Source organism: Phyllobates terribilis, unplaced genomic scaffold (assembly GCF_046119375.1).
Source record: "Phyllobates terribilis strain yellow unplaced genomic scaffold, ASM4611937v1 Scaffold_2__4_contigs__length_985480577, whole genome shotgun sequence".
Taxonomy (NCBI): domain Eukaryota; kingdom Metazoa; phylum Chordata; class Amphibia; order Anura; family Dendrobatidae; genus Phyllobates; species Phyllobates terribilis.
The window spans coordinates 952,364,646-952,379,117 of record NW_027362762.1 but is presented as its reverse complement, the minus strand read 5'-3'; the positions used below and the strand labels follow the sequence as shown (position 1 = coordinate 952,379,117).

Below are 14,472 nucleotides of genomic sequence, written 5' to 3'. Positions count from 1 at the left end.
ATCACGCGTTTTCCACATGCGGAATTGCCTTGCGTTTTTTATGCATTGGACAAAGGCAATTCTGCTTGCGGAAACGCAAAATTAATTGACATGCTGCGGATTTTTGAACGCAGCATAAACGCTGTGGAAAAATCCGCAGCATGTGCATAGAACTTGCGGAATCCCATTGGGGACCATGGGGTGCGGGTTACCAAGCGTTTTACAAGCGTTTCCGCTGCGGAAATTCCGCATCAAAAACGCTTGAAAAACGCTACGTGGGCACACAGCCTTAGAGCATTTACTGGGAAAAGTATGGCAGACAAAAAATAGCAACTTTTGATTTTCTGATTTTTTTTAAATATTTTTTCTATTTTAATGGTAAAAAAAAAAAATTGTCGCAATTTTCTGAGACCCATGACTCATTTTGTATTTCTTTCGATGGAGCTGTTCGAAGGCTTGTTTTTTGTGTGCCGATCTGTAGTTTTTATTGGCCTCATTTTGGGAAACAGCTGTTGTTTTTGGACACTTTTTAGAGCATTTATTGCAAACTTTCTAAAAAAAAAAAAAATTTAGCTTCGTGTCACCATTTTCTACAATCCGTAACTTTTTTACTCTTTCATTGATATACACGTATAAGAGTCTGACATTTTTAATGATACCATCTTTGGGGTACAAAGGAAGTTTTGATAGCTTTTATTTAAATGTTTTTGGGGTGGAGAAATGCTGTGGCTGTACATAGCGATTCTTTTTTTTCTTTTTGTCATTTAACATCTGGTGTAAATAATTTCATTTCATATTTTGATCAGACTTTTTCAGTCGCTTTAATACTGAATATGTTTATTTTTTTTAATTTCTTTATTTTTGAACTGGGAAAAAGAGAAGTGATTTAAACTTTTATATTTGTAAAATATTTTTTAAACATTTTAGGAGCGCCAGGATGGTAGCTGTGGCCGTCAGTACATTTTAATCTCCGCTAAGAGGTCTTTAATATATTTTTGGGGGCTGATATGTGTTTTGTCTCCACCAGGGGGCAGAGTACACAGCGTTCGTTAACCACTTACATCCCCATCGGACTTTTGCTCGTTGCTTTCCTCCTTGTCCTCTAGTCCGGTCTGGTCTCCTGGATCTTCGCTCTTCTCTTCTATGTTCAGCATCTCCTGTTCTACATCTGGCGTCACCGTCTCGCTTGTGCACGATTTTTCCTCTTCTCTATCTGACTTTTCCTCCGTCTCTGTCTGTTTTTCCTCCACTGCCTCCTCCTGTTTGGCAGAGTCTTCCTGGTTACTTTTTGGGTTCTCTGACGTCTTGTCCGCAGACTCAGATGGTGATTTCTCCGTCACTGGGGATGCTTCTCCATCTTCCTTGTCCTTCACAAAAATGTCACCCTCGTCCGATTTATCTCCATTCTCTTTGGCGGTTTCATTGCTCGTTTCGTTGCTCGTTTCAATATCAAAGTCCATATCAGATTGGGATTTTCTGAACCTCCGGCTGGGAGGTCTCCGCTTTAAGGAGCCTCTTGTGCGGACCTAGAGATAAGACAATAAGATTATTACATTGCAGACTGACCTCACTGTATTATTGCCTGCTCAGCTTGTGGTGGGCTTGTGCTTATCTCAATAGTCAATCAGAACAAGCAGAGCTGTAGTGTAAAAAAAATGGGGGAGTGACAGAGCAGGTGAATTAGTATTTACCCTTCAACAATCAGCAGATCAAGAAGTGTAGGAAAGTCCCATCTGCAAACCTCAGAATGACAGAAATGGAGTAAAAAAAAAGTTGTCACGTAATTTGCAGTCCTGGTACAGCAAAGATGTGCTCTCTGTAACCCCAGCCATGTACCAGGGGTAGCTCCTGACTATGGCTGTGAGATCCCAGCCAGCAATAGTGTCACATGATTTAAAGGCTGCAAAAAAAAAAATTCTTTGGGTAAAAAGGTAAAAGAAAATGTTTAGGGATTCTCTGTTTTGCACTAAGAAGTTTTTATCTACGTTAATATGGGCACTGTGCACATAACTATTTCCATACACACACACACACATATATATATATATATATATATATATATATATATATATATATATATATATATATTACAGTACAGACCAAAAGTTTGGACACACCTTCTCATTTAAAGATTTTTCTGTATTTTCATGACTTTGAAAATTGTACATTCACACTGAAGGCATCAAAACTATGAATTACCACATGTGGAATTATATACTTAACAAAAAAGTGTGAAACAACTGAAAATATGTCTTATATTCTAGGTTCTTCAAAGTAGCCACCTTTTGCTTTGATGACTGGTTTGCACACTCTTGGCATTCTCTTGATGAGCTTCAAGAGGTAGTCACCGAAAATGGTCTTCACTTCACAGGTGTGCCCTGTCAGGTTTAATAAGTGGGATTTCTTGCCTTATAAATGGGGTTGGGACCATCAGTTGTGTTGTGCAGAAGTCTGGTGGATACACAGCTGATAGTCCTCCTGAATAGACTGTTAGCTGCTTTTTTCTTGCCATAATACAAATTCTAAGTAAAGAAAAACGAGTGGCCATCATTACTTTAAGAGATGAAGGTCAGTCAGTCCGAAAAATTGGGCAAACTTTGAAAGTGTCCCAAAGTGCAGTTGCAAAAAACATCAAGCGCTACAAAGAAACTGGCTCACAGGAGGACCGCCCCAGGAAAGGAAGACCAAGAGTCACCTCTGCTTCTGATTATAAATTTATCCGAGTCACCAGCCTCAGAAATCGCAGGTTAACCACTTCGCGCCAGAGCCTGTTTTTGCCTTCGTGACCGAGCCAATTTTTTCAATTCTGACCACTGTCACTTTATGAGGTAATTACTCTGGAACGCTTCAACGGATCTCCCTGATTCTGAGACTGTTTTTTTGTGACATATTGTACTTCATGATAGTGGTAAAATTTCTTTGATATCACTTGCGTTTGATTGTGAAAAAATCGGAAATTTGGCGAAAATTTTGAAAATTTTGAAATTTTCAAACTTTGAATTTTCATGCCCTTTAATCAGAGAGATATATCACACAAAATAGTTAATGAATAACATTTCCCACATGTCTACTTCACATCAGCACAATTTTGGAACCAAAATTTTTTTCTGTTAGGAAGCTATAAGGGTTAAAAGTTGACCAGCGATTTCTCATTTTTACAACAAAATTTACAAAAACATTTTTTTAGGGACCACATCTTATTTGAAGTGACTTTGAGGAGCCTTTATGACAGAAAATACCCAAAAGTGATACCATTCTAAAAACTGCACCCCTCAAGGTGCTCAAAACCACATTCAAGAAGTTTATTAACCCTTCAGGTGCTTCACAGGAATTTTTGGAATGTGGAAGAAAACAATGAACATTTAACTTTTTTTCACAAAACTGCTACTTTAGCCTCAAATTTTTAATTTTCACAAGGGCAGCCAGAAAAAATGGACCCCAAAATGTGTTGTGCAATTTCTCCTGAGCACGCTGATACCCCATATGTGGTGCAAAGCCACTGTTTGGGCGCACGGCATGGCTCGGAAGGTAAGGAGCGCCATTTGACTTTTGGAATGGAAATTTGACTGGAATGGATAGCGGACGCCATGTTGCATTTGGAGAGCCCCTGAGGTGCCTAAACAGAGGAAACCCACAACAAGTGACCGAATTTTACAATCTACTCCTCTGTATAAATTAATCTAGTGGTGGGAAAATAAGTAGGTAAATGGTCACTAAACCCATAGATGAATTCCCACAGAGGTGTCATTTCCATAATGGGGTCACTTCAGGGGGGATTATGCTGTTCTGGCACTTTTCAGAGTACCAGAGCTAAAGAATCCCCCCTGAAGTGACCCCATTTTGGAAATGAAACCCCTCTGGGAATTCATCTATGGGTTTAGTGACCATTTTAACTCGATGGATGATTTCCAGAAACAAGCACGCAATGGAAGGTTTAGATTCTGGAGAACCCCCCCTGGAAATTAAGTGAGCTCTACTCGAATATGTCATTCACTAAATGAACCAAATGTTTGAATGACAAATTGGGATACATTTTTACAGTTTAAAAACGTGGTTCTGTGTGGTAGATTTTAAAGCAGTCAGTGACGCATAAGGCTGGCAATGATGGGCATTGTGGGCAATAGTAGCGGGTATCACGCCTCATTCCTCTCTTAGTACATACACGACATCTTTTCTGGGGGTTCCTTCTTGTTTCCGTTGCTGGAATAAGTGCAATAAAATGTCGCTCAGTGAGTATTTTCACATCCTCAGATTCTAATGGATGAGCGGGGCTAACACTTTGAAAGACAAGATTTTCAATTACCTTTTCTTGATAATCAAGAAAAGGATCTGAATTTCCTGCTTTTTTGTACAACACAAAAGAATTGTATGTGGCCACCTGAAACAAATAGATAACCAACTTTTTATACCAGGTATAGGACTTTCTTGATACCTGGTATGGCTGTAGAACCTGGTCTGCAAGGTCCACACCCCCCATGTGTTTGTTGTAGTCAATGACTGACACAGGTTTTTGCTTCGGAGTGGTGGATCCTAGTTCTACAGTGGCCCTTGTGGCATCTGTGTGGATCGAGCTGAGGACAAAAATATCCCTCTTATCCCTATATTTCAGGGCAAGCAGCTCTCCGTTGCGTACAGCCCCTGACTGCCCCTTTTGAAACTTTTGGTTGACCAATGGTTGTGGAAACCCCTGACGGTTTTTACGGATGGTCCCACAAGCCCCGATGTTGTGTTCAACCAGACTTTTAAATAGGGGTATGCTGGTGTAATAATTGTCCACATATAGATTGTAGCCTTTTTGAAAAAATGGACTTATCAGCTCCCAAACAATTTTTGCAGATGTCCCCAGATAAGTAGGGCATCCTGGTGGGTTTAGTTGGCTATCTTTCCCCTCATATATGCGGAAAGCGGATGTGTATCCGGTTGAACTTTCGCACATTTTATAGAGCTTTATTCCAAACCTTGCCCTTTTAGATGGGATAAATTGCTTGAGGTGCAGTCTTCCTTTGAATTTTACAAGGGACTCATCTATAGAAATATTTTGTGTTGGGGTGTAGAGGCTTAAGAATTTTTCTGACAAATTTTCAATGATGGGTCTAATTTTATATAACCTGTCATGTTCTGGGGCATTTCTGGGCAGGCATTGACTATTGTCGTTAAAATGCCAAAACCGCATGAGCATTTCATAACGGGTCCTAGGCAGAACGACTGAAAACATAGGGGTGGCTTGAACAGGGTGGTTGGACCAGTAGGATCGAATGCTCGGTTTTTTAACAAGCCCCATGGCAAATGTAAGTCCTAAAAATTTTTTTATTTCCGGGACATTAGTTGGTGTCCATAAATTTGCCCTAGCATAGTAAGATCGGGGATTCTGGCTTATGAATTGGGATGCATATAAATTTGTTTGCACGACAATATGCTCTAGCAAGCTGCCTGTAAAAAACAAATTAAAAAAATGAATTGGTCCAAAATCTTCCACCTCCACATTTATACCAGGAGTGGCGTTGAAATCAGGGCTGAATGGAGCAGCCGAATCCGAAGCCTCCCATCTGGGAAATGCTAGATCATGTGGCAACGCCCCTTGTACACTGGCGTGCGCCAATTCACTAGTAGCAGGGACAGCGCTTGTACTGGGCAGTGTTCCCTGATTTGGAGACGTTTCTCCAGTAGCGCTATTTGCCCCTATTGCTGTACTGGTCCTTGGGCTTGAGGATGGACCAGAATCACTGCTCATTTCTGAGCTCTCAGTGTCGCCGCTACTAAAGCCCTCAAAATCCATATCTCCATCTGAGATTGCGCTGTCATCAGTGTCAGAACATAGCAGGGCATACACCTCCTCTGCGGTATAAGTCTGACGGGCCATTTTATTTTTAGATTTTTTGACTGGACTGAACGGACCGGACTGAACTGATCTGACAGGACTGACTGACCTGACAGGACTGACTGACTGATCTGACAGGACTGACTGACTGACAGATCTGACAGGACTGACTGACTGGACTGATCTGACAGGACTGACTGACTGGACTGATCTGACAGGACTGACTGACTGACAGATCTGACAGGACTGACTGACTGGACTGATCTGACAGGACTGACTGACTGGACTGATCTGACAGGACTGACTGACTGGACTGATCTGACAGGACTGACAGATCTGACAGGACTGACTGACAGGACTGACTGACCTGACAGGACTGACTGACTGATCTGACAGGACTGACTGACTGACAGATCTGACAGGACTGACTGACTGACAGATCTGACAGGACTGACTGACTGACAGATCTGACAAGACTGACTGACTGACAGGACTGACTGACTGACAGATCTGACAGGACTGACTGATCTGACAGGACTGACTGACTGATCTGACAGGACTGACTGACTGACAGATCTGACAGGACTGACTGATCTGACAGGACTGACTGATAGATCTGACAGGACTGACTGACTGACAGATCTGACAGGACTGACTGATCTGACAGGACTGACTGATAGATCTGACAGGACTGACTGACTGACAGATCTGACAGGACTGACTGATCTGACAGACTCACTAACCCTAACTCTTACTTTCTTTTTTATTTTATTTTTTTTACTTTCACAGTGGCAAGGCTGACAGCTCTTGTCACACTGTTTCTCCTCTGCTCTCTCACTGAGATCGGAGGAGAAACAGTGTATTTATCGGGCTCTGCCCGGGAAAGTTTGTTGCTAAAACAAACTTCCCTGGTGATCTCTCTGATTGGCTGGTGTGACGCTGACATCATCAAGACCTGAGCCAATCAGGTCTCAATGATGTCAGAGGTCACAGCACCGGGATCCCCGCCGCTCCTGAGGTATGTGGGGGGTCCCAATCGCCGACCACCAGCTGTTACTATCTTTTAAATGCCGCGATCGCTATGGATCGCGGCATCTAGAAGATAGGAACAGGTTAACATCATGGGGACCTGATCCATTCAGGTCCCCATGATGCCACATGTCAGAGCTATCGCTCTGAACCGGTACCGCAGCGCTAGAAGGACCCTGGGGGTCCTGAGCGCTGCGGGACCACCCACCGTTTCTAAACGTCGGCGCTGCACAGAGCCCGGGCAGCGCCGACGTTTATGTACAGTGGGCGATCCTGAACCGGTTAACAGCAGCTCAGATTACAGACCAGGTCAATGCCACACAGAGTTCTAGCAGCAGACACATCTCTTCAACAACTGTTAAGAGGAGACTTTGTGCAGCAGGCCTTCATGGTAAAATAGCTGCTAGGAAACCACTGCTAAGGACAGGCAACAAGCAGAAGAGACTTGTTTGGGCTAAAGAACACAAGGAATGGACATTAGACCAGTGGAAATCTGTGCTTTGGTCTGATGAATCCAAATTTGAGATCTTTGGTTCCAACCACCGTGTCTTTGTGCGACGCAGAAAAGGTGAACGGATGGACTCTACATGCCTGGTTCCCACCGTGAAGCATGGAGGAGGAGGTGTGATGGTGTGGGGGGGGCTTTGCTGGTGACACTGTTGGGGATTTATTCAAAATTGAAGGCATCCTGAACCAGCATGGCTACCACAGCATCTTGCAGCGGCATGCTATTCCATCCGGTTTGCGTTTAGTTGGACCATCATTTATTTTACAACAGGACAATGACCCCAAACACACCTCCAGGCTGTGTAAGGGCTATTTGACCAAGAAGGAGAGTGATTGGGTGCTACGCCAGATGACTTGGCCTCCACAGTCACCAGACCTAAACCCAATCGAGATGGTTTGGGGTGAGCTGGACCGCAGAGTGAAGGCAAAAGGGCCAACAAGTGCTAAGCATCTCTGGGAACTCCTTCAAGATTGTTTGAAGACCATTTCCGGTGACTACCTCTGGAAGCTCATCAAGAGAATGCCAAGAGTGTGCAAAGCAGTCATCAAAGCAAAAGGTGGCTACTTTGAAGAACCTAGAATATAAGACATATTTTCAGTTGTTTCACACTTTTTTGTTAAGTATATAATTCCACATGTGTTAATTCATAGTTTTGATGCCTTCAGTGTGAATGTACAATTTTCATGGTCATGAAAATACAGGAAAATCTTTAAATGAGAAGGTGTGTCCAAACTTTTGGTCTGTACTGTACATAATGCAGCCATACTGGTCACATAGCTATTTCCTCCATACACTATATTTAAATAATGTTGCTATACTGTGCACATAACCATTTCCCGTATACTATATATAATGCTGCCATACTGAGCACATAACTATTTCCTTTCCTTGTCAGTGAAGGAAAATATGATGGTAATCCTTTCTGACCCTGTCCTGCTCACACAGTTGCTGGTGTTGTTACAATGTATCAGAGCCATCAGACTGGAGTCCAGGACATGACTGCTGTGACCCATGTTTCTTGTGTTGCACAATCAGGAATAATGGGAGCGGGGAGGGTAAATATTTGAATCCTCAGCTTCCAAGTTACACACTCCACATTGTGAGAAACCTGGCGTCTGCATTGTCTGAATATTGAGCAATCATAGTCGTATTATTTATGCCGCTCACCATGTGAGTGCTCCATACTGTCCTCCAGTGCACAGACGTTACTTTTTTGTATATCACCAAACAGAGACAATAGGTGTTTTTTTACGCCAACAAAGAATATTCGTTTGTTAAATAAAGATTACAAAAGAACAATCCTACAGAGTATAGCAATGGAAGACCACGTAACACGACACATGAATATCATATTTGTAAAGATATAGTAGTTAAGGTATATATAGGTTTATAAAACGCGAAAGTCAGAAAATCCTAATTATTAATATTGCACAATCTAAATATAAATCTATGTGGTTAATATTAACTAAGGGGAAATGTAAATGTCTATAGAAGCTATTAAAGGATAACTTCATGAATTCAAGAGCCCAAGTAGGTGCGCATATATGGTATCCAAGCCCTATAAGAGATCCCCTGTATGTAAAGAAACATCCAAAATGGAAGAGGAATAGTGACAAGGCGACTGACATGTCCAAATGAGTAGATATGGGATGTGGTCCTGTGCCCCAACGCACGTTTCGCCCTCGCTATTGTCACTGTTTGGCGGTATCCATGTATTGGTGTTGCCTTTTGAGACAAAAATTATTTTCTGTCTATTCATTACCTTATTGTAGCTCTGGAGATGGGTGCCCTCTGGTGGTTGTTCAAAACTGACTGGTGATTCCTCTGTGCTGCTGGAATGTGGCTGGACACCAGGGCTGCTGGGTGTCGATGGAGGAGTGCCCCATGGGGAGGCCATGGTTTTTAATCCAGGGCTCTTTGGGGATGGTCCTGGGAGAAGCGATGCAGGAGCGAAGGCCAAATTAGCCTGGAAACAGAGAAGAATTATACACAGAAGGTGCCCAGGTTATACCACCTGTACATATATAATTATACACAGAAGATGCCCAGGTTATACCACCTGTACATATATAATTATACACAGAAGATGCCCAGGTTATACCACCTGTACATATATAATTATACACAGAAGATGCCCAGGTTATACCACCTGTGCATATATAATTATACACAGAAGATGCCCAGGTTATAACAGCAGAACATATATAATTATATACAGAAGATTCCCGGGTTATACCAGCTGTACATACATATAGTTGAAACCAGAAGTTTACATACAGTGGGTACGGAAAGTATTCAGACCCCTTTAAATTTTTCACTCTTTGTTTCATTGCAGCCATTTGGTAAATTCTAAAAAGTTCATTTTTTTCTCATTAAAGTACACTCTGCACCCCATCTTGACTGAAAAAAACAGAAATGTAGAAATTTTTGCAAATTTATTAAGAAAGAAAAACTGAAATATCACACGTCATAAGTATTCAGACCCTTTGCTCAGACACTCATATTTAAGTCACATGCTGTCCATTTCCTTGTGATCCTCCTTGAGATGGTTCTACTCTTTCATTGGAGTCCAGCTGTGTTTAATTAAAGTGATAGGACTTGATTTGGAAAGGCACACACCTGTCTATATAAGACCTCACAGCTCACAGTGCAAGTCAGACCTACTGAGAATCATGAGCTCAAAGGAACTGCCCAAGGAGCTCAGAGACAGAATTGTGGCAAGGCATAGATCTGGCCAAGGTTACAAAAGAATTTCTGCAGTACTCAAGGTTCCTAAGAGCACAGTGGCCTCCATAATTCTTAAAGGGAAGAAGTTTGGGACCACCAGAAGTCTTCCTAGACTTGGCTGTCCAGCCAAACTGAGCAGTCGTGGGAGAAGAGCCTTGGTGAGAGAGGTAAAGAAGAACCCCAAGATCACTGTGGCTGTGCTCCAGAGATGCAGTAGAGAGATGGGAGAAAGTTCCACAAAGTCAACTATCACTGCAGCCCTCCACCAGTTGCGCCTTTATGGCAGAGTGGCCCAACGGAAGCCTCTCCTCAGTGCAAGACATATGAAAGACTGCATAGAGTCTGCTCAAAAATACATGAAGGACTACCAGACTATGGAAAAAAAGTTTCTCTGGTCTGATGAGACGAAGATAGAGCTTTTTGGTGATAATTCTAAGTGGTATGTGTGGAGAAAACCAGGCACTGCTCATCACCTGCCCAATACAATCCCAACAGTGAAACATGGTGGTGGCAGCATCATGCTATGGGGGTGTTTTTCAGCTGCAGGGACAGGAAGACTGGTTGCAATTGAAGGAAACATGAATGCGGCCAAGTACAGAGATATCCTGGATGAAAACCTCTTCCAGAGTGCTCTGGACCTCAGACTTGGCAGAAGGTTCACCTTCCAACAAGACAAAGACCTTAAGCACACAGCTAAAATAACTAAGGAGTGGCTTCAGAACAACTCTGTGACCATTCTTGACTGGCCCAGCCAGAGCCCTGACCTAAACCCAATTGAGCATCTCTGGAGAGACCTAAAAATGGCTGTGCACCAACGTTCACCATCCAACCTGACGGAACTGGAGAGGATCTGCAAGGAAGAATGGCAGAGGATTCCCAAATCCAGGTGTGAAAAACTTGTTGCATCATTCCCCAGAAGATTCATGGCTGTACTAGCTCAAAAGGGGGCTTCTACTCAATACTGAGCAAAGGGTCTGAATACTTATGACCATGTGATATTTCAGTTTTTTCTTTTTTAATAAATTTGCAAAAATTTCTACATTTCAGTTTTTTTTCAGTCAAGATGGGGTGCAGAGTGTACATTAACGAGAAAAAAAAATGAACTTCTAGAATTTACCAAATGGCTGCAATGAAACAAAGAGTGAAAAATTTAAAGGGGTCTGAATAATTTCCATACCCACTGTACACTATAAAAAAAGACACATTTGCATGTTTTTCTCAATATCTGACATGAAATCAGAATAAATCTTTCCCGTTTTAGGACAATCAGGATTACCATAATGTTTAATATTTGCCAAATGCCAGAATAATGAGAGAGAGAGAGAATGTTTTAAGGCATTTTTATTACTTACAGCAAAGTCAAAAGTTTACATACACTAAGATTACTATGCCTTTAAACAATTCTGGACTGCCCATATGATGATGTCAAGTGTTTGGAAGCTTTGGATTTTTGGCAACATCTGAGTTAATTAGAGACACACCTGTGGATGTATTTTAATGTACACCTGAAACACAATGCTTCTTTGTGTAGCATCAAGGGAAAGACTAAAGAAATCAGCCAAGATATCAGGAAGAGAATTGTGGACTTGCACAAGTCTGGCTCATCCTTGGGTACAATTTCAAGATCCCTGAAGGTGCTCATTCATCTGTACAAACAATTATATGCAAGTACAAACAAGATGGGAATGTCCAGCCATCGTACCGCTCAGGAAGGAGACGGGTTCTGTGTCCCAGAGATGAGCGTGCTTTGGTCCGACATGTGCATATCAACCCAAGGACAAAAGCAAAATACCTTGTGAAGATGACGGTGGAAGCTGGTAAGATTGTGTCAATAACCACAGTGAAATGAGTACAGTATCAACATGGGCTGAAAGGCCACTCTGCCAGGAAGAAGCCATTACTCCAAAAGAAACATAAAAAAAGCCAGATTAATGTTTGCAAATGCACACAGGAACAAAGACCTTAATTTTCGGAGACATGTCCTGTGGTCTGATGAAACTAAAATTGAACTTTTTGCGTATAATGACCATCGTTATGTTTGGAGGAAAAAGGGAGAAGCTCGGAAGCCTAAAAACACCATCCCAACTGTGAAACACGGGGGTGGCAGTATCATGTTGTGGGGTTGTTTTGCTGCAGGAGGGACTGGTGCACTTCACAAAATAGATGGTGTCATGAGAAAAGAATATTATGTGGCAATACTGAAGCAACATCTCAAGACATCAGCCAGGAAGTTAAAGCTTGAGCAGAAATGGGTCTTCCAAATGGACAATGACCTGAAGCATACTGCCAAAATGGTAACAAAGTGGCTTAAGGATAATAAAGTCCATGTTTTGGAGTGGCCATCACAAAGCCCAGATCTCAATCCTATTGAAAATTTATGGGCAAAGCTGAAAAGGCTGCGAGCGCCAAGCATGGCGACCTACAAACCTGGATCAGTTACACGAGTCTTGTCAGGAGGAATCGGCCCAAATTCCCACCAACTATTGTGAGAAGCTTGTGGAAGAAGATCCCAAACGTGTGACCCAAGTCATTCAGTTTATGGGCAATGGCACCAAATACTAATGAAATGTCTGTAAACTTTTGACTTTGCAGTAAGTAATAAAAATGCCTTAAAACATTCTCTCTCTCTCATTATTCTGGCATTTGGCAAATATTAAAAATGATGGTAATCCTAATTGACCTAAAACGGGAAAGGTTTATTCTGATTTCATGTCAGATATTGAGAAAAACATGAAAGTGTCTTTTTATATAGTGTATGGAAACTTCTGGTTTCAACTGTAATTATATACAGGAGATACCCAGGTTATACCAGCATTGTATACAGTATGTAACTTATTTGCTATATATAATTAACCACTGCATATTTTCGGCTATAATCTTACCTGGAGTTTCTCAATTAGGGGGGAGCTCTTCACTTTGATCTTAGGCACTTGTGACTGTGGGGGAGATAGTTTCTACAAGACATCAGGACCAGAAGAAAACCAAAAAATTAATCATTGCAAAGCAATAATTGAATTGTGCTGAGGCCTGATGACACTGACACTTGGGGTACAGGATAATGACGCTGACACTCGGGGTACAGGATAATGACGCTGACACTCGGGGTACAGGATAATGACACTGACACTTGGGGTACAGGATAATGACACTGACACTCGGGGTACAGGATAATGACGCTGACACTCAGGGTACAGGATAATGACGCTGACACTTGGGGTACAGGATAATGACGCTGACACTCAGGGTACAGGATAATGGCACTGACACTCGGGGTACAGGATAATGACACTGACACTCAGGGTGCAGGATAATGACGCTGACACTTGGGGTACAGGATAATGACGCTGACACTCGGGGTACAGGATAATGACACTGACACTCAGGGTGCAGGATAATGACGCTGACACTCGGGGTACAGGATAATGACGCTGACACTCGGGGTACAGGATAATGACGCTGACACTTGGGTTAGAGGATAATGATGCTGACACTTTGGGTACAGGATAATGACACTGACACTCGGGGTACAGGATAATGACATTGACACTCGGGGTACAGGATAATGACACTCGGGTGCAGGATAATGACGCTGACACTCGGGTGCAGGATAATGACACTGATACTCGGGGTACAGGATAATGGCGCTGACACTCGGGGTACAGGATAATGACACTGACACTCGGGGTACAGAATAATGACACTGACACTCGGGGTACAGGATAATGGCGCTGACACTCGGGGTACAGGATAATGACACTGACACTCGGGGTACAGAATAATGACACTGACACTCGGGGTACAGGATAATGACGCTGACACTCGGGGTACAGGATAATGACGCTGACACTCGGGGTACAGGATAATGACACTGACACTTGGGGTACAGGATAATGACACTGACACTCGGGGTACAGGATAATGACGCTGACACTCAGGGTACAGGATAATGACGCTGACACTTGGGGTACAGGATAATGACGCTGACACTCAGGGTACAGGATAATGGCACTGACACTCGGGGTACAGGATAATGACACTGACACTCGGGGTGCAGGATAATGACGCTGACACTTGGGGTACAGGATAATGACGCTGACACTCGGGGTACAGGATAATGACACTGACACTCAGGGTGCAGGATAATGACGCTGACACTCGGGGTACAGGATAATGACGCTGACACTCGGGGTACAGGATAATGACGCTGACACTTGGGTTAGAGGATAATGACGCTGACACTTTGGGTACAGGATAATGACACTGACACTCGGGGTACAGGATAATGACATTGACACTCGGGGTACAGGATAATGACACTCGGGTGCAGGATAATGACGCTGACACTCGGGTGCAGGATAATGACACTGATACTCGGGGTACAGGATAATGGCGCTGACACTCGGGGTACAGG

The 14,472-nt window shown here is 42.8% G+C and overlaps 1 protein-coding gene across 2 annotated transcripts in view; it reads right to left on the bottom strand.

Moving 5' to 3' along the window:
- RCSD1 (RCSD domain containing 1) overlaps positions 1-14,472 on the bottom strand; it is a 73,712-nt gene that overhangs the window by 4,411 nt on the left and 54,829 nt on the right. For both annotated transcript variants that reach the window (XM_073668567.1, XM_073668566.1), the window contains exons 4-6: positions 12,944-13,015; positions 9,097-9,300; positions 1,041-1,505 (exon numbers count right to left, since the gene is read on the bottom strand). In XM_073668567.1, coding sequence (XP_073524668.1) covers positions 1,041-1,505; positions 9,097-9,300; positions 12,944-13,015 — 741 coding nt within the window. The remainder of the gene's footprint in view (positions 1-1,040; positions 1,506-9,096; positions 9,301-12,943; positions 13,016-14,472) is intronic.